Here is a 24,558-nt window from a genome sequence, read left to right as displayed (position 1 = left end):
CTGGGCCACACCTTCTCTTGTGTCACTGTGGGGCAGGCTTTGAGGTCTCTTCCTCAAGCATCACTCAGTGTGACAGTCGACTTCCTCTTGCCTGCGAGATGTAGCAGTCTCAGCTCCAGCACCCCGCCTGCCTGCACCCCACCATGCTCCCCTTCATGATCGTAGTGGACTGAACCTCTGAAAGCATAAGCGACCCCCCCAATTAAAAGTTTTCCTTCATAAGAGTTGTTGAGGTCATGGTGTCTCCTCACAGCAACGGTAAAATCTAAGGCAGTACATTCTCTGTTAGTGGTCATGTGTGAACATGCATGTGGAGCTGGAGACTCACATACTGTGTCTTCCGGAGGAACGCTCCACTTTCTTTTTGATTTTGATGCAGTGACTCTGGCTGAATCTGGAGGACACTGGTTGATCCTCCCGTCTCTGCCTCCCAGGCAATAGGATTCCAGGTCACATGACCTCAGGCCTGGCTCTTTCTGTGGTGTTGGGGCCCTGAGGTCAGGTCACACACTTGTACTGCAGCACTTAGAGCCGTGACTCCTGCTGTATGCGTCCATTTCAATAAACACTTTTGATATCCATTCTCTGTTGATTAATGCGCGGAAGGACTTAGGTCAGAATCAGAGCCCCGAGTCCTGAGGTCGATGTACAAATAAGAAGAGATCGAAGTGGATAAGAAGAATCTATTCCCAGCTCAGTCCTGTCAGTAAAGTAAGTCACTGCTGAATAAAATTAAACCAGACTGAAAACACAGCATCATGTTGTTGCAGGGATTTATTTTATCTATGTTGTGGCCCAGTGTTTACTGGAGTTAGCGATTGGTTCAAGAGGTGGGGTTCACATTCTGCTGGCCAGAGTGGATCACAGTGTTCCCTGCAGGCTCCATGAAGAATGGGTCCCAGGAAGAAGGCTGTGAGGCCTTTTTCAGCACAAAAGTAAAGAGCAGAGCAGCCTTGTGTTTCTTGGTCCCTTGTGATTATCTCAGTTTTTTGTCTTTAGTACTTGTCCATCAGTTTTATTTTATACTAAACAGAAATTACTTTATCTGGTGCCCACATGAGGCATTACTAACCGCACACAGGTGACATAATTCCACCTTACCAGCTGAGCTGGCCACCACTTCAGTGCAGTGGTGAGCAGAGAACATAGACCCCCACCCCTTTCCCAATTTCCACTTAACCTGATTTTCCACGGATGCCCTCCCAGGCACCAATCCCTGGCTCCTCACAGTACACCTGTGTGTCCACTGCTACCCTCTCTGGCCAATTCTGATCAACATGCACAAATGCCGCGGCAGAAGCTAGTGCCTTGTGCATTCGCCTCCTAGCTTTTTGAGCCCGAGCTGCTTTGGTGGCAGCCGGCTTCACCTGCTGGCCAGACAGCGTCACTACATCTGATTACCTTTGCACAAGCCCCTCTTTCAAGCATTGGTGTCAGAGCTGGAAAGACGTTGGGAATTTTTAAATGGTGAATTAGGCTAATTAACTAATTGAATAAATATAAACAAATCATTTTTTAAAAAGAGAGAAGGAAGAGGGACAATATGAAAATTATTTATTATTAGTTAGGCGGGGAAAACTAAACTGAATGCCAGGAGAAAGGAGGGGGAGTCAGGGAGAAGCCAAGGAGCTGCCGGAGACAGACGTGCTGAAACCTTGCTGGTAGACCATGACCTTGTGGTGATGCACAGATTAATGGAGATACGTTAAACTAAGATGTAAAAGTTAGTAAATAAGAAGTTAGAGCTAATGGGCAAGCAGTGATTTAAATAATATAGTTTCTGTGTGATTATTTCAGGAGTCTGGGCAGCTGGGAAATGAACAAGAGGCCTCGTTACAACAGTTCTACAAGGCCCCAAGGAAGTTTCACTGATGTTTTTACAAAGATTGACTTCGGCTGTGAGTAGAATGATAGCCAACCTCAAAGTTAGAAAAATATTAATTGATTTTGGCTTTTGAAAATGCTTGCAAAAAGTAATCAGGACTTTAAAGGTGAGATCTGCTTATAATAATTCCAAGCCCTTTAAAAGATATCAGTGGAGGGGGCTGGAGAGATGGCTCAGTGGTTGGGAGCGTTGCCTGCTCTTCCAAGGGTCCTGAGTTCAGTTCCAGGCAACCACATCGTGGCTCACAACCATCTTTGATGAGGTCTGGCGCCCTCTTCTGGCCTGCAGACATACACGCAGACAGAGTATCGTGTGCACAATAAATAAATAAATAAATAAATAGAATATTTTAAAAAAGAGATATCAGTGGAAAATTATCCCACAAAAGATGTTAGATAGTCTTCCTTGTGTCAATCGTCTGTAAAACAGCCATTGGAAACAATTCGTGGACAGCTTCTTTGATCAATAATTTACCATTATATGTGTCCATATAATACCTTATTAGCTGTTTCAAATACAGATACCTTAGGAAAAAATGTTTGAAAAAGTAAAGAAAATACTGCCTTAATGGGGATTACAAAATGTTCCTGAGAAAATACCAAGAGGAGATTCTAGTAATTACCTATGGTATGAAATAGGTTTGCAAAAAATTCAATCACAAACGATACAAATGAGGAGGGATCAGTTGTGAACTCTTAATGATTTTTAAAAATTGCTGGGAGATATTAACTGGCTACATTATGGATAAAAAATGAACATTGGCAAAGAGATTGCAGTAATTTGGGGGAGGTTTTTAACAATAAATATCCCAAAAGCAAGGGACTTCAGTTTTTAAAAAGAACCAGTTGGGTCCATCCTCACATTGTGTGGGGATCACCAATATCTGGAGCCCCTACATTCTATACTGATGCAAACAAATCAGGAAAGGCAGGTGAGGAGGAAGGCGGGGAGTAACTGAGGGAAGGGGAAGTAGAATCAAAATATACCGTAAAAAATATAAATATATAAAATCAAAATATACTGTTAAAGTTCTTGGTACAGCTCTGAGTACCAAGTCAGTTGCCCCTAATCTTTATCAATAAATTCCAGTGATTTTCACTGCGGGGTGGGAAATCCTGCCCTGAGAAATATCAAGACAGATGAAGGGGTGACTATCAGAACAGAGTAATGAATGTTGGGGTTCCTATACTGAGCTGTCGCTCCAAGTACAGTCTTAATTTAAGTCATTGTGTTTGTATTAGTATAACGTGTGACTATTATGCAGCATGAGGTTCCTATTTCACAGTGTGATTGGTTAATATACGGTAATTCACAGCTCATGTTTAGTGATTGTCTTCTTAAACACTGTATAGGCCTCCCTGAGCTATAGTCTTCTGTCCTTTCTCAGGATAAAGTAGGAGGGGAATGAGGAATAGAGAGATTTCCCTCAGCAAATGGGGAAGTCACGATGGGAACCACAGGAGGGACTAGCCTCCTGCAGGTTAAGTTGTCCTGAGGCGGAGTGATAGCGTCAAGGCTAACCTGAGAAGAAGGGTGGCTCAGCCCGGTGTCCATTCAAATGCTGCAGACACACACTGATCAAAACTTTACAAGCCTGAGCCCAAGCCATCTGCTTAACAAAAGAAACTGAAAATTTCAGAAACACCTTCACATTGAACCTCTGTCTGCCAACTGATGATACTGCCCCGCTCTGCGGCTGATTGGTTCCTCAGCACTGAAGGTACCGGGCCCAGCACCAGTGGGTGGAGCCGCTCACGGTCCTCAGACAGCTAAGCTGGCCTGCTTCTGTGGCCACCATCCTCTCCTCTCCTCACCACGATGGGTTTGTGGCTCCCCAGAGGCCCCTATGTGGCAGCTATGACTGTGATACTGATGGTGCTGAGCCCTCCCGCGGCTTTGGTCAAGGACCCCCGACGTAAGTGCGCATCTCAGGGGCTGAGCAGCTGCGGGTGGGGAAAGCAAAGAACCAGCTTCCTTTGGTGTGCACTAGGTCTTCTTTCTTTGTCATTTTCCTTTGACTGCCTCTTTCAATCATAGGAATCTCAAACTATTCCCATATAAAAGAATCTTGGATGCTCCTTTGAGACCTGTGAATGGAGTCACAAATGGATCCTGTCCCCCTTCTTCCTCCAGCCTGATCTCACATTTCTAGGGTTTGGAAAAGATAAAGAAATCAGAGTGTTAAAATAATGACCTGACCAGAACCTCTCTAAAATATTAAGATGATTTTTAAAAAAGAAAGAAACTGTGTAATTAAGGGCAATTGGGCAGCCCCATGCTAGAAGACTGTGTTGTGCCCTCCCTGGGATCCGTAGCATTAGGACTTCTGGCTAATAAGCCAGGAGTGATTGAGGGCATCTTCTCTTCTCCCTGAGCCCCAGTGTTTATGAGCCCTGCAGCCCTGTGGTGGAGGTGCTGTTGTGGGAAGTAGTCAGCATGCTCCCTCTACTGCTGAAGGGACCTGGAGCCGCCCCTGGTACTCAATGTTTGCGTCAGGCTCCTAGGCAAGGAGCATCCGTGGTGTGCTCCCCAGTGCCTTGAAGACTTAGTTGTTCCTCTGACAGCCTAGCTCCGGATGGCATTTGCTGGAGCTCACACTGGCCCACACGGTTTCTCTAGCAACAGCCGCCTTTCTGCCTGAGTATAAAGGAGGGGATTCAACTGGTTTTAGACATAAAATTCTATTTTCATATATCAACAGTGCTCAGAATCAATAATTTCATACAACTTAACCTGTACACCCCAAGCAGGGGTACAGATAGCATGAAGGCTATGAACTTCTCCTGGGTTAGAAGCTAAGCAGCAAATAAAGACCACTGGTCTGCCAGGGTTTCCCCAAATCTTGTAGGTTCCTTCATCCGGCTGTCTGTTCTCCTCCATCCATGTAGTTGTTGGTGTTTACAGTTCCTCTCTGACCTTTCCCATTCCATGATGCAAAACCTAAGAAGTAAATATGTATTATGTATGTATGCATGTGTGTGTGCGCACGCACGTGCATGTGCTGATTTCTTGTAGTTCTAGAGACTATGACACAGTATTCAAGGACTCACAGCGAGTGCATGAATATTTTCTTCTTGATCCTACTATGCAGGGAAGTAGGACACAAAAATGGGTGGGAGGGAGAGAGGAATAGAGAGAGAGAGAGAGAGAGAGAGAGAGAGAGAGAGAGAGGTTTTTTACAAGTTCACATTGATAGTAATGATCCAGCTCCCACGATAGAGTCATTGCCCTTTGATTAAGACAAGTCCTCATGAAACGGTCACCTGTTAAGTGTTCTATATTTCTTGTCTCTGTTGTAAGGGGATGGTGTTTCCACCACACTAACTTTAGAGGAGGCGCACACACCAGAGCATCAGGACTCCAAATCCATGTCTTTCTTTCCTGCAATGTATGAGGGAGAGGTACCTCGAGGTATCAGGGAGCCTCCCCTTATGGCTTATCTGGCCCCAGCCCACCTAGCAGCTTCCCTGTTTAGTCCAGAGATAATCCTCTCACATGGATATACCTGGCTTTGCCTTATGGAGACTGTGGTGGCCTTAGCCCTGTGGTCCCCAGGTGGTGTCTGGGTGAGGTCTCTGTGGTAGCCCAGCCCTTGCAACAAAACCTGGGTCATACTTCACGTGAAATCTGGGTGGAAACCCCCACAGCCGACAGCCTTTGTTCTCAGGGCACCTGCAGACTTAGCCTCACGTTGACACCACAGTTAACAGCTGTGACCTCTGGGCTAATTGTTAAACCGCACTGCACTTCCTCCTGCTGTGGATTGGGAGGGGGAAGAAGGGTGGGGCTGTGCAGGGAGAAAGTGAAGAAGCATCAAGTGTGCCCTTTCCTCTTCAGTCAGAGTTTCCAAAATAAAACTCAGGGTCAAAAGTTCAGTCTGAGAAACTGAACTCAGACAGCAGGCAGCTTTTGGCTGGGCACCCCATTTCTTATTTGCTGCGTCCTGCACCCTTATGCTGGGCAAATGGCTGCAGAAGGCTGTCACCCGACAGAATGAGAGCAGGCTTATGCTGCTAACCACAGGATGGCACACAGAACAGCACCTGCATGCACATGCTTAACTGTGTCTCCTTCAGGAAGGCCTCGGGATTTGAGAATAGTAAGATCGGCTTTGTCTGCTCTGGAATTCACTCCTCCATGTTAGCGTCTTTTCTGGGCAGTGAGAGTTTTGTCTCTACTGCTGATCTGGCTCACAACTGTCTGTAACTCCAGATCCAGGAGACCAAACACCCTATCCTGGCTTCTGTGGGCATCACATGCAAGTGTTACAAATACAGACAAGCAGGCACACACATATATACATGAGTAAAAATAAGCACAATTCAGAAGGAAGCAAAAGTTTATCTGAGGGCTAGTGAGGTGGCTGAGTGAGGAAAAGGCCTGACAACCTGAATTTGGCCCCTGGTCCACATGGTGAAAGCGGAGAACTCTGAAGTCCTGATGTTCACACATGTGCTATGACACACACACATGCGTGTGTGCATGCGATATGACATAATTAAAAACAAGCAGAATTTATTAAATATTTTATTATTTATAATTTATTAAAATATGTATCTTTCTGAGTTACATTGTGTTGCTATCACACACAAATATTTAAAACCTATTTTCATTACTCTTTTGTTTATAAGTTAACGTTTTTATCGTATCTTTTTTCTTTCTTTCTATTGATTTTTGTTGAACTCTACATTTTCCTCTGCTCCCCTCCCTGGCTCTCTCCCCCCCTTCAGCCCTCTCCCAAGGTCCCCATGCTCCCAATTTACTCAGGAGATCCTGTCTTTTTCTACTTCCCATATAGATTAGATCTATGTAAGTCTCTCTTAGTGTCCTCATTGTTGTCTAGGTTCTCTGGGATTGGGGTTTGTAGGCTGGTTTTCCTTGCTTTATGTTTAAAAATTACTTATGAGTGAGTCCATGTGATGATTGTCTTTCTGGGACTGGATTACATCACTCAAAATAATGTTTTCTGGCTCCATCCATTTGCCTGCAAAATTCAAGATGTCATTGTGTTTTTTTCTGCTGTGTAGTACTCCATGTGTAAATGTACCACATTTTCCTTATTCACTCTTTGGTCGAGGGGCATTTAGGTTGTTTCCAGGTTCTGGTTATGACAAACAAAGCTGCTATGAACATAGTTGAGCACATGTCCTTGTGGCACGATTGAGCATCCTTTGGATATATACCCCAAAGTGGTATTACTGGGTCTTGAGGAAGGTTGTTTCCTAATTTTCTGAGAAATCCTTTTTAATTGTGTGTGTACACACGAGTGACATTGCCAATAGAGCTTAGAAGAGGACCTCAAATCCCCTGAAGCTGGAGTTACAGGCCGTTAGGAGCTACCTGACTTGGTAGGGTCTGGGAACCAAACCTGGGTCCTCAGTAACAGCAGCAAGTGCGCTTAACCCTGAACTGTCTCTCAGCTCCTGACACATCAGTGTGCGTGCGGTGGGGACTCCTCACATGTCAGTGTGTGCAGTGGGGACTCCTCACATGTCAGTGTGTGCAGTGGGGACTCCTCACATGTCAGTGTGTGTGCAGTGGCTGGGGACTCCTCACATGTCAGTGTGTGTGCGGTGGGGACTCCTCACATGTCAGTGTGTGTGCAGTGGGGACTCCTCACATGTCAGTGTGTGTGCGGTGGGGACTCTTCACATGTCAGTGTGTGTGCAGTGGCTGGGGACTCCTCACATGTCAGTGTGTGTGCAGTGGGGACTCCTCACATGTCAGTGTGTGTGCAGTGGGGACTCCTCACATGTCAGTGTGTGCAGTGGGGACTCCTCACATGTCAGTGTGTGTGCAGTGCCTGGCCATCATGCTAAGCATCCCATCTTCCCATGCACCAGGCATTTACACATTGGAATTCCTTACTCTTGTAGCCATATTTCTGTGCACTGTAGATTGTTTTAACTCTGTAATAACCCTACCATGCTGCAGAAAAGCAAGAATGACTCTGAGACTTCCTTTGGGTCTCCTTCCAGCTTTGTCACCCACCTTCCTCTGCCATCCCCAGGCTCTAGTGACCACACCCCGCTTTGATCCTCATCCAGGTTGAATTTTCAGGTCACAAGTAGGTGGGAATATGTTGCATTTGTCTTTCTGAGTCTGGTCCATTTCCTTCGGCTTCCCATTGCATCCAGGTTGCTCCCGGCGATGGGACCTCTTTCCCTTCATGACTGAGTAGGATTCCATTGTGTACACACACTTCCTTTACCCACTCGCCCTTGGGTAGGCACCTGTGCTGGCTGCACACTTCGCTATGGGGAGTAGCACTGTGGCAAACAGGGACTCAGATTTCTTTTGGGTACAAAGATTTCATATTCAGGCTGATACCTACAAGTGTTTGGTTTTTATGAGGAACCTCCAACTGTTCGCCATGATGTCTGTTCTAATTTTTATTTCCTCCATCCTCACCAGCAATTATTAATTTTTACTGAGCCACCCTACCTGCTGTGACAATGCTTCCCTGTGGTTTTGGTTTGCACTTTCTTCATGGTTAGTGAAGCTGAGTATTTCTCAAACACTTATTGGCCATTTGAACATTATGTCTTGTTCTGAGAGCTGTCTTTATAGCTCCCTTTCCAGTGTTTTAATAGGCTTATTTGGGTTTCTGATGCTCACATTTAAAAAAGATTGTTTTATGGGCAGTCATGGTGTATACCTTTAGCCTCAGCATTCCGGAGGCAGAGACAGGTGAATCTCTGTGGGTTCAAGGACAGCCTGTTGCAGAATATTATTTTAACTATGTAAACATGTGTTACATTTGTTTTGCTGTGGTTATTTTAACTGTGTAAAGGTGTGTTACTTTTGTTTATGCTGTGTTTGTTTAATTAGGAAAAGATGGGTTGCATTTGTTTCACCTGGCCTGCCTAAGGCACCTGATTGGTCCAATAAAGAGTTGAACGGCCAAGAGCTGGGCAGAGAAAGGATAGGCAGAGCTGGCAGGCAGAGAATAAATAGGAGAACTCTAGGCTTGAGAGAGAAAAGAGGAAGGAGAAGAAGGAGGAAAAGAAATGAGGGACACAGCCAAAGCAAGAAGCCAGACAAATGCCAGTCAGACTTGGAGAAGCAGTGAAAGTAAGATATACAGAAGTAAGAAAGGTGATATGAGAAATAAGTTAAGTTAGAAGAGCCAGCCAGAAATGAGCTAGGCAGTGCATGCAAAACTATTAAGTCTCTGTATCATGATTTAGAAACTTGGTGGTGGCCCCCCCCCAAAAAAAAGCATGGCACAGCAGCCTGTGTCTACAAAGAAAGTTCCAGGACAGCCAGAGATAGAGAAACCCTGCCTCAAAACCAAAATTGTTTTATATTTATGGGTGGCTTAATTGTATGTAAGTGCAGCATGAGACTGCAGTGCCTATAGAGGCCAGAAGATGGCGCTAAATCCTCAAGAACTGGAGCTGCAGACAGCTGTGAGCCACCGTGTGAGTGCTGGGATTTGAACCCCAGCATAAGAGCAGCCAGTGCTCCTCACCGCGGAGCCACCTCTCCACTCCCGGGATTGTTCTTTAGAGGTCTCTGTTGACAAGTTCATTACTGCTACAGAAAGGGCCGCTGTCTCCTGTGTGCCGCACCTTCACTGAGTTTATTGGGTCCAACAGCTTTTGGGTGGATTACTTAGGTTTTCCTGTGTCGTCGTGCTTGCAAACTTGAATAACTTCCTTCCGATTTGGATCCTTCTGATTCTAGTTGTTTATTAGCCCTTCCAAAGGCTTCCAGTCAGGCCCTGAGCCAGAGCCGTGAGTGTGGAGGGCCTGTGTCTTCCCAGGTCCAGGCTGAAATGACTGTAGCTCCACCCACTCTGAACAGGACTGTGGGTTTTTACATAACGTCATTATCATTTTAATGTACGTTACTCCTATACCTTTTTTTGTTTGTTGTTTGTTTGTTTTCTACCATAAACAACATGAATTGTATCAGAACCTTTTCTGGCGTGTTGTTTATGTTGTTTTACACCTTCAATCTGGAGTTTTACTGGAAATTTTGGCACCTTTATTCATAAAACCTACGACTCTGATTTATTTTTGTCTGGATCATCGTCCCTTTGTTTCGGGGAATTCTGACCTCACGAAAGGTTAACCAAAGCATTTTAGTTTTCTGAAGAGTGTAACTACAATGGGAATTAATTCTTCAAAAGTCTCTCGGACTCTGCCAGTACCTTTAAGACCTGGACTCTCATTTTCGGCCCATTTTGTTCTCATCTATCTTCTTGGTTCAGTTACTGTGAGCTGTGTTTGTCCAGGGGTTTATCCCTCTGCTCCAGGCTTGCCCAGTGTTTGGCTTAGGCTCCTTCAAGGCAGTGTGTCCTGGCCTTTGTATTGGACAGCTAACTGACAACACCCCCTTCTTAGCCTCGAATTGTACTGACTTGGAATTTCTCTTTTTTGTTTCTTTGTTAGAATAGCTAATGATTTTTCAGTCTTGATAATCCCTTTAAAACCAGCTCTTTGCTTCACTGATCACTTCTGCCATATATCTTTGCTTTACCTTATTAATTTATGATCTGTACCATAAATTAATTTTTTGTCTTCTTGGATTTCAGGTCTGGGTTACTCTTGCTCTTCTAACTCCTTCAGGTGCATTGACTTTTGTTGCTGTTTACTGTTTTATATCATTTTATTTTTAGTTAATGCATTTATTACTAAAAAATAGGTTTCCTTTAGCCAAACAAGGAATAAGTAAGCAAATTCAAAATGGTACCATTTTGAGAAAACAGTGCAGAGGGGCAACTGCCATAGCAGGTGGAGTAAGCCTGACTCAGGATAGGTGTTGTGCAGGGGAAGGACTGCTCTGGAGAATGGAAATCACCAGAAAGAGGCAGGCCAGGCAGGAGAGGGAAGCGGGGTTGAACATGGTTAAAGTACATGCTATATTTGACTAACGATGTCTGGATGAAACCCACACCTTTGCCCAATAAACATACTCTAGTGTATAACTCTAAAAACAACAAAAAACTCCCCAAACTTCCTGTCCATACAGCTTTTGCTGATACCCACAGATGATATTTTGTGTGGTTATTTTTGCTTCTTTCTGGAAAGTTCTTTATTTTCCTTCTTAGTTTCTTCAATTACGTATCGCTTATTTAGGGACATGCTGTATAACCCACCCTGGTTGTGATGTTTCCACTTCCTAATTGCTTTTTATTGTAGTTTTACTTTATTCTGGGCTGGGATGACGGATGATTCATTTGATATAATTTTAATGTAAGCAATAAATTTTGATGCAAAATTTATTGAGCCCTCATTTATGGCTCTCCGTGTTCTCTGTCCTCGGGAATGTGCACATGTTGCTAGGACAGCTGCGTGCCCTGCTGCCCTTGGATGGGTGTTCTGTGACTTTCGTCAGGTCCGTTGACCGTGCCCTGTAGTTAAACTCAGTAGTTTCCTTGATGATTCTCTGTTCGTTGAGGAGAATGGCATGTTGACAACCCCAATTATTAATATATTTCTATTTTAGATCTATTTCTCTCTTTATATCTATTAATATTTGATTTCTATATTATGGTGCTCCCCTATTGGGTTCATGACGATGCATGCCTATTTATACCTAATAAACCACTTTGTTAAATGTATCATTGTGTCACTATGCAACAACCTTCTTGTCTTTTTCACTTTTCAAAATATAACGTCTGCTTAACCAGGTAGAGTACTGTTACTTTATCTTTTAGTTTCCATTTGTGTGGTGTATCTTCCCCAGCCTTCATTCCTAGTTTCTATGTAACATGTTTGCAAACGTGACGAGTTTCTTGTAACCAGTACATAGTTGAGTCTTATTTTTCTTATCCTTACAGTCAGTAAATATCAGTTGATTGATGAATTTAATTCATTTGTATTCAAAGTTATTTTTTATTGCATTTTCCTTCCCTTCCTTCTTCTCCCTCCTTTTTTTTTTTTTTCCTTGCTGTATGTACAGAGGTCAGAGGACAACTTTCAGGGGTAAATTCTTTCCACCATGTGGGAACTGGGTTTCATCAGGCTTGCTGGCAGGTGCTGTTCCTCGCTGTTGCTCTCTGTCATTCGGTGTTACTCAGTGTTACTCACTGTTACTCAGTGTTACTCACTGTTACTCAGTGTTACTCACTGAGCCTTCTCCCCACCCATTATTTAAGGTTCTTATCATAAGGTAGGAAGGTTGTTCTGTAATTTTTATTATGTTCTTTGTGCTTCATATTTTTGTTTCTTTCTAGTTCTCTGAATTTTTTTTTAAAGATTTGTTTATTTATTATGTATACAGTGTTCTGCCTGCATGTATACCTGCACTGAAGGCCAGAAGAGGACACTGGAACACATTATAGATGGTTGTGAGTCATGATGTGGTTGCTGGGAATTGAACTCAGGACCCCTGCAAGAGCAGCCGGTCTCTCCAACCCTAGCTCTCTTAATATTTAGTTTTGTGGCTACGCTTTTCTCATCCGAAGTTCTTTCTCTTTCCTGTGCCCTATTTGCTGTGTTTATTCACAGGCCTTCACATGACAGTCGTCGCCATTTGGTTTCTAATGTCCGATTTTCTTGTGTATTTCTTATAAAGCTGATACAGCAATGTTAAACTTTCTCAGTTTCTAATGATTTCAGAAATAGTTTATTCTTCATAGTTCAAGGACAGTCTTTCTGTATATAATAGTCTTAGTCAATAGGGAGCCTTTTTCCCAATAATTTTTCCTATTTTCTTCAAGCCTATAATGGTTCTTCCAGGAAATCTGATATAAGTCTAAGGGGCATTCACTTTATGTAAATTGGTAGTTGTTTCTTGTTTTAGGATTAGTTCTCTCTGTCTCTCTGTGTATGTCTGTCTCTCTCTGATTTGGTCTCTGTCTCCATTTCCCTTACCACCATCTGTGTGTGTGCGCGTGTGCGCGCGCGCACGCGCACGCGTGTCCTTTGTCCCACAGTATTCCCTCTTTCCTGGGGACTCAGCCCCATCTTTGAGAGTGCAGTAGTAGTCTATGTTTTCTGGTACTTTTAACAATCTTGTTTGCGTATGATATGCTTCAGTGAGGGACTATTTTGGTGAGAGCTAGTGGGGATTCTTTGAGCTTCCTTTATTTGAATGTACCTTGTAACTGTGTCATTATTTTGAATTCCCAGACACTTTGTATGCTTCCATCAGAGATCTGCCTATGGAGAACTGTGATTTTAGAGGTGTTGCATTTCCTTTACTGGTTCTTGTGCTCTTTCTCTGGTGCGCGTGCAACCAGTGTAACATTTGCTTCTTCCAGTGTTACTGGATTTTGTAATAAGTTTTTTTTCTCATTTAAATAGGTGTGGTGCTTTGAATGTAATTGGCCCCCATACGCTCATAGGAGGCGTGGCTTTGTTGGAGGAAGTTTGTTACTATGGGGGTGGCCTTTGAGGTCTCCTATGTTCAAGCTATACTCAGTGAGACAGACCACCTCCCCTTGCCTGTTGGCCAATATGTAGGACTCTCAGCTCCAGCACCATGTCCTCCTGCACACTGCTGTGTCCCACCATGATGATAATGGACTGAACCTCTGATCTGTAAGCCGTCCAATTATATGTTTTCCTTTATAAGAGTTGCTGTGGTCATAGTGTCTCTTCACAGATATAGAACACTAAGACAGTAGGCTACAGAAAGTCAGTAGTACATTGAATGTTTGGAGCTTGGTTACAGTAGAACCCAAAAGTGTACTCGGTGCAATTTCCCCATCTTTAATTAACGATAGCATCGTCTGCATGCACTGTGCTGCCTGAGTCTATGTCAGCTTGACACAGGCTGGAGTCGTCAGAGAGGAAGGAACCTCAATTGAGAAAATGCCTCTGTAAGATTGGGCTATAGGCAAGTCTGTAGAATATTAGTGAATGATTGGGAAAGGCCCAGCCCATTGTGAGTGGTGCCATCCCTGGTGGTTCTGGGTTCTATAAGAAAGCAGGCTGAGCAAGCCAGGAGGAGCAAGTCAGTAGGCAGCTCCCTCCATGGCCTCTGCATCAGTTCCTGCCTCCTAGGTTCCTGCCCTGTTTGAGTTCCTGTCCTGACTTCCCACAGAGATGAACAGAGGTGTGTAAACATAAGCCAAATAAACCCTTTCCTTACCAAATTGCTTTGGTCATGGTGTTTCATCTCTGCAGTAGAAGCCTTCAGGGGTTCAAAAAGGTTTACAACTTTATAGTGGATGTTGGCATCCCTGGAGTGTGTCTGAGCCTACTCGAGTCCAGCCCTGATGGCAGCGCGGGGTAGGATATGAAGAACACTGAGCTGAAGTCTCTCTGCACAGGCAACACCAAGGGATGTGACACCAGCGGTCCTACCCTCAAGACACAGCAGAATGCTCAGGATGAATGCAGGAGACAAGGGGCCTAAAGGTTGAGTGGCTACACTAGTAAATCTATGAATGGGATATCCCTGAGACCTGAACATAGCTGGTCTCATGGTTCTGGGGTCTGTGGTACCAGTAACCACAGGCTTAAGGCTGTGGAGCACAGTGGGGAGGAGGGGACTTCCCTGTGTACTTCATCATGTGGCTGCCATTGGTACTAAGGTTTGTGGTATTCTTAGCAACATTGGTGGAATTAGCTACTGAGATGGTCTCTGCAGATCTGAAGAGACAAGCTAATTGTTATCAGGGGGTGTGGCACCAGAAGCTGTGGCCTGGAGTCCTAAGGTGTGGAGATCTTTGCTGAGTTGCTTGGGCCATAGTTAGACAATTTTAGGCTTGTGGTATGGTTATCCACACTCTAGAGATGCAGAAAGTGGAAGAGACTTTATTCAAGCCCCTCAGGCTAAGCACAATAGTGCAGAGACTCGGGGCTTTTCTGCCATCCTGGAACTATAGAATATGGATATGATTGTCTGTGTAAACTGGGCGGTGGTGGCGCACGCCTTTAATCCCAGCACTTGGGAAGCAGAGTCAGACAGATTTCTGTGAGTTTGAGGCCAGCCTGATCTACAGAGTGAGTTCCAGGGTAACCAGGGCTACCCAGAGAAATCCTGTTTCAAAAACAAAAACCAAAAACAAACAAGAAAAGAAAAGAAAGAAAGAAGGAAGGAAGGAAGGAAGGAAAGAAGGAAGAAAGAAAGAAGAAAGGTGGTGGAGGAGAATTGTCTGTATTCTGTCAATCATGTTATAAATAAACGCTGATTGGCCAGGCAGGAAATATAGGCAGGAAAACCAGACAGGAAGTAGAAATGATGTAATGAGAACAGGAGACTTCTGGGAAGGAGGAAGTTGATTCCTGCCACTCCTGCCCAGATTACCGAAGCAGCAGGATGTGATCTGCCTCACTGAAAAAGGTACTGAGCCACATGGCTAACATAGATCAGAAAAATGGGTTAATCAAGATGTGAGAGTTAGCCAGTGAGAGGCTAGAGCTAATGGGCCAATCAGCTTTATAACTTATAGAGATCTATGTGTGATTTTCTTTGGGGCTAAACAGCTGTGGGAACTAGGCGGGACAGAAACCCCAACAAACAAGCACCCCGTTCATGTTACAGAAAGGAACGAAGGAAGGAAGAAAGAAAGGAAGGAAGAAAGGAAGGAAGGAAGGAACGAAGGAAGGAAGGAAGAAAGGAAGGAAGGAAGAAAGGAAGGAACGAAGGAACGAAGGAAGGAAGGAAGAAAGGAAGGAAGGAAGAAAGGAAGATAAAGAATGTCTGTAGATAACCTCCCATGGGAAGCTGTGGTGAGAATAAGCCTCGTGGCACTGTTAGCTACAGGACATGGATGAGTCTGTCCTTGGGTCTTGGAGACAATATGAATGATACCACATTCCCAAGGCCAGGCAAGACTGGATGAATCTGAGATCTGGGCTGCTGGGAGTCACACACCTGCAACTGTAGGAGGAAACAGGGTTTCGCCAACTCTTGCTGGACACGTGTGAATTCAGTCAGCTCTTTGTACCAGCTGTCACACACCAGAGGCTGTGGGATGGAGAGGAGGCCTTTTCTGACCCTCAGAGAGCAAGTAGGATGGACCGTGAGTTTCTTACCATGGCAGCAACTGGTCCTGTGAGATACTGAGGGTCATTTGCCTGGTGAGGTGCATACCCACCCAAGGCTTCTGCTGGCCACAGGGGCTGATTGTCAGCTTCTGCAAAGACATCCTCTAGCCGTGACTGGGCACCAGCATGGGTTCCTGGTACTGTGAGGACCAAAGCAAATCCCTTCTCTAGAGCTGTGATGTGGGATTCCCCTCTGTATGCTGTGGATACCATTGGTGAATAAAGAAACTGCCTTGGCCTGTTGATAGGGCAGAACTTATGTATGCAGGGAAAACTAAACTGAATGCTGGAAAAAGAAGGCAGAGTCAGAGAGAAGCCATGTAGCCCCGCCAGAGACAGATGCCGGAACTTTACACAGATTTCTAAAAAATGGGTTAAATTAAGATATAAGAGTTAGCCAATAAGAAGCTAGAGCTAATGGGTCAACAGTGATTTAAATAATATAGTTTCTGTGTGATTATTTCAGGAGCTGCTGGGCAGCCTCATTACAGCAGAGCTGAGCAGTTGCTGTTGGGCCGCCAGGCTCCCCAAATAGTCCCGTGTGAAAGGACTGTCACTCCCCGCTGGGAAGGCTGCCGGCTGTGTCTATGACCGGGTGTAAGGTCCTTTCCTGCTTACCTGTCCCCTACAGTGGGGTTCTGCCAGCTGTGATCTGCAGGTGCAGTGTCCCCCACAGCGCCGATGTTTGAACACTCAGTCTCCTGCAGCACCGTTGTTCCTGAAAGTTGTGGAACCTTTAGGGGGCAGAGGATTGCTGGAGGAGGTGTGTCCCTGGAGGGGGGCCCTTCGGCTTTACAGTCGGACCACTCGTGATATCTCTGCTTCCTTACTGCACAGGCAATGCGACCAGCTGTCTGGTGCTCCTGCCTCACGCTCCTGCCTTCTCCTGTCTGATGTTCCGCCTCGTTCTTCCACCCTTGTGCCTTCCCCACCATGACAGACTATCTTTTATCCTTTCAAGTCATAAGTCAAAATTTTTATAAAATTAAAATTAACTAAGGTCTCCATTAGGTTGTTTCTTATCAAATATTTAGTTACATTACAGCAGCAAGAAGCAACTGATACACACCTCCAAATGAGGACCTGAGATTGAAACTTGCTCCTTTTCTCTAGTATGGGAGATTGAACTCATGACCTTGGGTGTGCTATGTAAAATCTCTGCCACTGGGCTACACAATCCCTATATTTTCATATTTTTATGTTTTGAAACAGAGTATTGCAATTATGATTGGCACCAAGCTCATCACATAGACCAGGTGAACCTTGACTTGCCATCCTCCTGTCTCAGCCTCCCAAGCATTTAGACTAAAGAGACATCACGATGCTGGTTGTTGATTCACTTCGCTTTTTGTTTTTTCTCCTGAGTTACCATGGCAACTCTTTGATTTGCTTGGATTACCTATCGCTGATTGGCTGATGTTCAGGGTTCTCCCTCAATGTTGTCCTTTAAATGAGTTTTCCCTTTGTCTTTCCAGTTCTTCTCTGAACTAGAATCAAGCCCTGTGTTCCGCCATCTTGGCTGGTGTCTACCCAGGGAGTTTTACATGAAGTGTGTGGGCTGTTATACACCAAGACATCACTGCCAGATTCCTCCATTCCAGCCTAACTCTCTCTTGTTCTGCCATGGATGTGCGATGTGGAGAAGTCAATTGACTCCACTGCACATTTGTTAAAGGGACAACGGTGGTACCTGTGCAGGTACCTGTCTGTACAGGGTGACTGCACAGGGTGACTGCACAGGGTGTCTGTACAGGGTGACTGCACAGGGTGTCTGCACAGGATGACTGCACAGGGTGTCTGCACAGGGTGTCTGCACAGGGTGACTGCACAGGGTGACTGCACAGGGTGACTGCACAGGGTGTCTGCACAGGGTGACTGCACAGGATGACTGCACAGGGTGTCTGCACAGGGTGACTGCACAGGGTGTCTGCACAGGGTGACTGCACAGGGTGTCTGCAAATGGGAACTTTCTATTGTTTCCCTCTGTGCCAGTGTTACCATCCCACCAGCTCACTTGTCCCACAAATGCTTCCTCCACAACAGTTACACATCTGAAAAGCCACTCTTCAGTGTCTTTCTGTGTCGTGTCATTAGTGTCTGTCTTGTTATTCTGTTAACAGAAGTGCCTCTGTTTGAATTTTCTCATCCTTAGATAATTTCATCACTTCCACAATTTTTAGCTCCAAGAGCAGAAAGAAGAGATTGAGTTTTTCCCTCGTAGGGTTCCCAGGGTCAGCAAGGCCTGGCACAAGGCCAGTACTCAGGGGTATTTTATAGATGATTCTAGATGGGTGCTATTTCAGGTGAGGGTGAAGACCTGTGGGCATGAGAAGGGGCAGCAGGTGGTTCAGAAGGGGGTCCCCGTCCCGCATGATTTTTGTGCTGTTTAGTTTGAACTGTCAACTTGACACAACTTGAATTAAATCCCCTGGGAAGAGCATCTTAATGATATCTATATCAGGATGGTTCATGGACATGTCTGTGAGAAACTGTTTTGATTGTTAGCTGATGTAGGCAGACTCAGTCCACTGTGGGTGGCACCATTCCCTAGGTGGGAGCCATGAGGCTCCATGTGCTTATTCTTTCTCTGACCCTCCCTGTGGACATGATGCTGTAAGTTTTCGCCTTGGCTTGCTGGCAGTCGTAGACAATACCCTGAAATTACCATCCAAACAATCCCTTTCTCAGCTGTGCTGTCTTTGTCAGGATATTTTATTGCAACAGCAATAACGAAGCCCAATAATTTCCATCTGCTTCAGTTGTTCAAGGTGGACTGATGGTGAGGTGGTTGGGAATTAGAAGGTACAGGAGGTGACTTCCTTGCAGGCGTCATAGTTCCCTTTGCTGACCTCCCGGTTTGGGACATTGCTTGAATCTCCTCCCACACAGCCTGTAATAGCTTGTCCCTGTCCCCACAGCACATTTTCTGCTGCAGCTGAAGGGTGAGTGTCATTACCTCAACGGGACGGAGCGCATGAGGGCTGTGATCAGATTCATCTATAACCAGGAAGAGTTTGCACGCTTTGACAGTGACATTGGGAAGTTCCTGGCAGTGATGGAGCTGGGGGAGCCCATAGCTGAGGACTTGAATAGCCAGAAGGATGTCCTGGACAATTATCGGGCCTCAGTGGACAGGTGCAGAAATAACTACCAACTTGCTGATTGGTTCCTGTTGAACTTAAAAGGTAAACATTGGGCTGGAGGAGGTGCACAGGTGAAAGTGTGTGTGCGCGTGCGCGTGCGTGTGTGTGTGTGTGTGTGTGTGCGTGTGCGTGTGTGTGTGTGTGTGTGTGTGCGTGTGCGTGTGTGTGTGTGTGTGTGTGTGTGTGTGTGAAAGAGGGGGGGGGCGGGAGAGGGACTCTGTAACACTTGTGATCTTCCTGAGGCTTCTTTTTGGTCAAAAGGTCCTCTAGCGGCAGCAGAGAGTTCAAGGTTCAGGTCATGTTCTGTTCTTACAGTTTCTCAGTCCTCATGGTGGGCGGCTCACAGAAGCCTGTAACTCCAGCCCCAGGGGATCTGAGTCTCTCTACTGCCCCTATGAGTATTGCACACACACATACACACACGTGTGCGTGCACACACGCACACACAAACACATACTCATATGTTCATGTACACACATAATTAAAAATAAAAATAAAGTCTTTTTTAAAAGTCCCCCCCTTTGTCTGTTTTCTTTCTTGGCATATGTATTTTTACATCATTGAAATGCTTAGACAGGCTGGAGAGATGGCTCAGTGGTTAAGAGCACTTGCTGCTCTTCCAGAGGACCCAGGTTCAAGTTTCCAGCACCCAAACTAGGTAGCTCACTCACAACTGCCTGTAACTCCAGCTCCAGGGCTTGCACCCTCTTCTGTCCTCCACAGGAACCAGAACACATGTGACATACACACACAAACACACATATAAAGAAATAAAAATAAACCTTTTTTAATGATGTGAAGCTGGCTTTTAGGCACAATTTTATTCTTAATGCACTGTGTTGCTGTTTTATATAGTACTGCTAGTAACAAAGTAGCCGCAGATTCTTCTTCAGGTGAGGCGGGTTAGCACACACTCAATTTGTTAGACTATTTTTTTGTGTGTGTGTCGCCAAATATTTCAGAACAAAACAGACGCAAATGTGCAAAAGAGAGATTCGTGGTGAAGGATCTGAGATGGGAAAATAGCGGACAGGGGCGAACAGAATGTATTATGTTCCTGTATGAAATTGTGGAAGGACAAGTTTAATTAATTTTGTAAAAGTAGAACTAAAATTAAAAAAAAATATAAAAAGGAATACCTCCCCTTTATTTTTAATGCCCATTTCTTTCATTTCTGTGTTTCTATTACATGGTTCACACTGGCAGGGAAAGTCCATTCCTTCTCTAAGGGTGGTGGTTTGAAAGAAAAGGACCCCCAAAGGGACTGTTAGGAGGTGAGGCATTGTTGAAGTGGGTGTGGCCTTGTTGGAGGAAGTGCGTCATTGTGGGGGTGGAGCTTGAGGTCTCTCTTGCTCAAGCGTCACTTAGTGCCACACCACTTCCTGTTGCCTGCAAGGTACAGGACACTCCGCTGCTTCTCCAGCTGCATATCTGCCTGCACGCTGGCATGTCCCACCATGATGATAATGGACTGACCCTCCGAATTGTAAGCCACCGAATTAAATGTTTCCCTTAACAAGGGTTGCCATGGTAATGGTTTCTCTTCACGGCAATACTAAAGAAAGCCCTAGCTAAAACACTAGCTTCACCGGTTGTCCACAGCTCTGGTTTCCAGCGTTTTCCTCAGTGGTTTGCAGGCTCTCCCATCCACATTTTAACCAGGCCCGATGCCGCTTAGCTTTTTGAAAATATAAGTTGTTTTATTTTTAATTACACGTGTGTGTGCATATGAATGAGGTACTCACAGAGGCCAGAAGAGGGCGCTGGATGCCCTGGAGCTGGAGCTGCAAGTGACTGAGCCTCCAAAAAGAAACTTGGGCCCTCTGCAAGAGCGAGCAGCAAGTGCTTTTAACTGCTGAGCCATCCCCGCCCCCCAGAAATTGGGCCTATTCAGGGCTGTGTGGCCGTAGACCATGGACTCGCTCTGCTGACACTTCACTGACATTTGATGGGTGATTTCTCCAGTTCGGGTTATTTTTATTTTTATTTTCCATTGCTTTCATTGAAGAAATTTTTATTCATGAGAATTTCTGAAAAATTGTCAATGTGTCAATTGGTCCTAGAAGTGTCACTTGTAGGACTGAGAGGAAACATTTCCCCAGGTTCCTCTTTTAAAACAAATGCCCCTTGGAGGCTGGTCTGTGAAGGAGTTTGCCAAGGCCAAGCCCTGGTAACAGGGAGCCCCAGGCCCTAGCTGGTGCTCAGAAAGAGACCACCAGTTGTACAACGATAACAACTGTGATTTCAAATGTTTGTTTTTGCAAAGAACAGAGAGTCCTCTGGTGAGTTTCACATAGTGTGTATGTGTGTACATGTGTGTGCGTGTGTGTGTGTGTGCATGAGAGAGACAGACAGACAGAAAGACAGAGAGAAGAGAATGCCGTGTCACCTGTGTGGAGATCACAAGACAGCTTGCAGGAGCTGTTCTCTCCTTCCACTGTGTCGGTCCTAGGAGTTGAACTCAGGTCATCCATCCTGGCAGCAGCCAATTTTACCTGACTAGCCATCGCATGGGCCCTAAATGTAATGACCTTTTAGATTTTTTCTTTCTTCAAGACCTCTGGGAATCACCTCTCTCTGCACCTGTTTCCCAGGGTAGAGCCCTTCTCATTAGCTCCTCCCATGTGTATGTGTGTACGTGTGCGTGCGTGTGTGTGTGTGTGCGCGCGTGTGTGTGTGTGTGTGTGTGTGTGTGTGTGTGTGTGTGCGCGCGCGCGCGCGCGGTACTGTGCCCATGATCCATCGCCAGTGCTTTCAGTTGAGAAACTGGAGATATTTCAGTTCAATGATGAATTAATGTTTCAGGCTATAAAATAAAACCTTACTATTTCCTCAGATCCAGCTAACCCCGCTATTAGGCTTAACGTCACAGGAAGGTTTGGGCGGCCAGCCTGGGTGGATGGAGGCAGACAGGCAGCTAACTTGGGGAGACAACTCCACCTCTTGACTTATTCTCACTTCCCTTTCTCCTCTAGCTGAGCCTCAGGTGACTGTGTACCCGGCAAAGACGCAGCCCCTGGAGCACCACAACCTCCTGGTCTGCTCTGTGAGCGGCTTCTACCCCGGCAACATTGAAGTCAGATGGTTCCGGAATGGCCAGGAGGAGAAGGCTGGGGTCGTGTCCACGGGCCTGATCCAGAATGGAGACTGGACCTTCCAGACCCTAGTGATGCTGGAGACGGTTCCTCAGAGTGGAGAGGTTTACACCTGCCAGGTGGAGCATCCCAGCCTGACCAGCCCTGCCACAGTGGAGTGGAGTGAGTGGGAAGCGCCTGACCCTGCGAATCCCCGCCCACCCGGGAGGGGCGTGGCTTACCGCTGCCTGTCAGCTCTCTCTGGCCCTGAGAATCCCTGCCCACCAGAAAGGGGGAGTGGTTTATTCCACAGAGAAAGATGCATAGAATTTCCAAGTTACTGGCTTTTATTCCTTGCCTAGTTCCATCTCTACACCTACATATGAGCTGATTAAGACGGGAGCCATGTGGTAATGTTCCCAAATAGAAAGTCATTGAAAAACAAAACATTTAGATAGGCTGGGTGAAGATGTGTCAATGATGACAGATATCCCCAGTACGGCACACAGCATGAGCTAGGTTCTTTGGCAAGAATTAGAGAAAAGTGTACCTCTAAGGTTTAGACCACAACTCCAGAAAGGAAATGAAATTAGATACACCTCCTCAGGACAGCATTATTAAGAGTAAAGTGGAACCCAGGCAACACTACCCAGCCACCAGCTGCTGCTGTGCTAGGAGAAATGACGTCATGACTTTCCTTATAAGGGATAGTGTAGATTTATAAAGCAACACCAGATAGTTGCATTCCCATCCATAGCAGCAGCTAGTCTTCCACTGTTTCGTGTGATTCTGAAATATCTTCCCAGAAGTGGCCGGTTCTAGCTCCCCTAGTGCTCTGAACGAGTATCAGGACCTCAACGAGGGGTGTTGAATTTGAGATTAAAAGTCCACACCTGGCTTCCCTCCTCAGGGGCTCAGTCCACGTCGGCACGGAAGAAGATGCTGACTGGAGTTGTGGTCTTGGTGCTGGGTCTGCTATCCCTCCCAGGGGGGCTGTTCGTCTACTCAAGGAATCTGAGAGGTGAGGAGCTGGTGGGGCCAACATTCTCCATAGCATTTCAGGGGGGAGTCGTGGCTTTGCTAAGGTTAGTTATCAGGTAGAGCCTCTGTGAAGATGGCCGTCCCCCAGGTGAGCTCAAAGTCCAAGCAGCTTCCGAATGCATCTCTCTGTGGGTGCTGGAGAGCAACCCGAGGAGCAGTGGCTTGCAGATAAGAGAAAGATTGGCAAGCAGGGAAGAGGCTGAGAAACGCACAGGGGAAGGAAGAGCCACTGGGCACTGCCAGAGTCTGGCCAGGCGGTTTGCACTGAGCCTTGTTCCCTGCTCTTACTGAAGGCCTGTGCTCTGAAGCAGCTTTGGCTGGGGGCATGAGACGTTCTCTCTGCTCAGTCACGCTGTCAGGGAGGCCTGAGGGGGTGAGAGAAGACACTGCAGAGTTAGGTCTGGAAACTCCACTGTCCCCTGTGCTCTGCAGGACTCCTGAGCTGAGGTGACAAGGCTGAAGGAAGGAGCTCTCCTGTCTCCATGTCTGAAATCATGTCCTGCCTGCTCAAGTTCCTCCACTGGCAGTGCTTCCCCAGGACCTGCCTCCTCCTGGCTCTGGACCCTGCAGACGTGTGCTCCCTGATGGCCTGCTCAGCCCGTGCCTGGGCCTGCAGAAGTTCCCTCCTCTCCCCTGTGGTGCCCCCTTAAATTACCCTGTCCTTTGTCTGGTGCTATAACATGAAATCTAATTGTTCTTAATAATAAAAAACCTAGAGTCAGATATAAGGATTAATGCTGGAAGATCAGAGAAGCAGAGCAGCCAGCAATTAGAGAGTTCTTACCTCTACCAATGCTCAGACCAAAGGGGCGATCCTGTCTCTGTGAATCCTCAGACTGAATCCTCAGTCTGCATCTGAGCTCCTGTCTTTTCCTGTTTTATATTCCTCTCTCTGTCCAGCCATATCACTCCTGTCTCCACCTCTCTAGTGCTGGGATTTAAGGCATGGAATCCCAAATGCTGGGATCACCTTTGTGTGAGCTGTTTCTCTTTTAGACAGATTCAATCTCAAGTAGCCCAGGGTGGCCTTGAACTCACAGAGATCTATCTGTCCCCCAAGTCCTGGGATTAAAGGTGTGAGCCACCACTGCCTGGCCTGTATGGCTGACTAGTGTGGCTAGCTCTGCATTCAGGTGCTCGTCAGGCAAGCTTTGTTACAGCACAAACAAAATATCACATACATTTGTCTGTTTTGGTTTTTTTCTTCCTAAGTATCTGGTTATATCAAAAAGGAACCAATTAAATTTTGTATTCTTTGAAATCCTAATACCTTTTGTTTATTTATTTTGCCATTTTTTCCACTGCCCGACACCATAAAGCCACAGTGTGCCCTAGGTACCAAGTGGGGAAGCTTCGGGTATCTGTGCCTGTGTCTGATGGGAAAAGCAGGACAGCTGACTTTTCCCAGATCAAATAAATTCCTTCTTATTACAGATTTTGTAAGATAGCAGTTCTTTCAAAAA

At 45.8% G+C, this 24,558-nt stretch overlaps 1 protein-coding gene across 1 annotated transcript; it reads left to right on the top strand.

Annotated features, from left to right (window-relative positions):
* The first annotated feature begins 3,669 nt into the window (after positions 1-3,669).
* On the top strand, positions 3,670-24,512 carry LOC119823797 (H-2 class II histocompatibility antigen, E-D beta chain-like). Its single transcript, XM_042055773.1, has 5 exons — positions 3,670-3,800; positions 18,756-19,022; positions 21,956-22,237; positions 22,965-23,139; positions 24,431-24,512. Exons 1-5 carry the CDS (start codon positions 3,704-3,706, stop codon positions 24,510-24,512), a joined length of 903 nt encoding a protein of 300 aa, XP_041911707.1. The 5' UTR covers positions 3,670-3,703.
* The last annotated feature ends 46 nt before the right edge of the window (positions 24,513-24,558 follow it).

This window comes from Arvicola amphibius, chromosome 9, assembly GCF_903992535.2.
Source record: "Arvicola amphibius chromosome 9, mArvAmp1.2, whole genome shotgun sequence".
Lineage (NCBI taxonomy): Eukaryota > Metazoa > Chordata > Mammalia > Rodentia > Cricetidae > Arvicola > Arvicola amphibius.
This window is presented reverse-complemented; position numbering and strand designations above follow the sequence as displayed.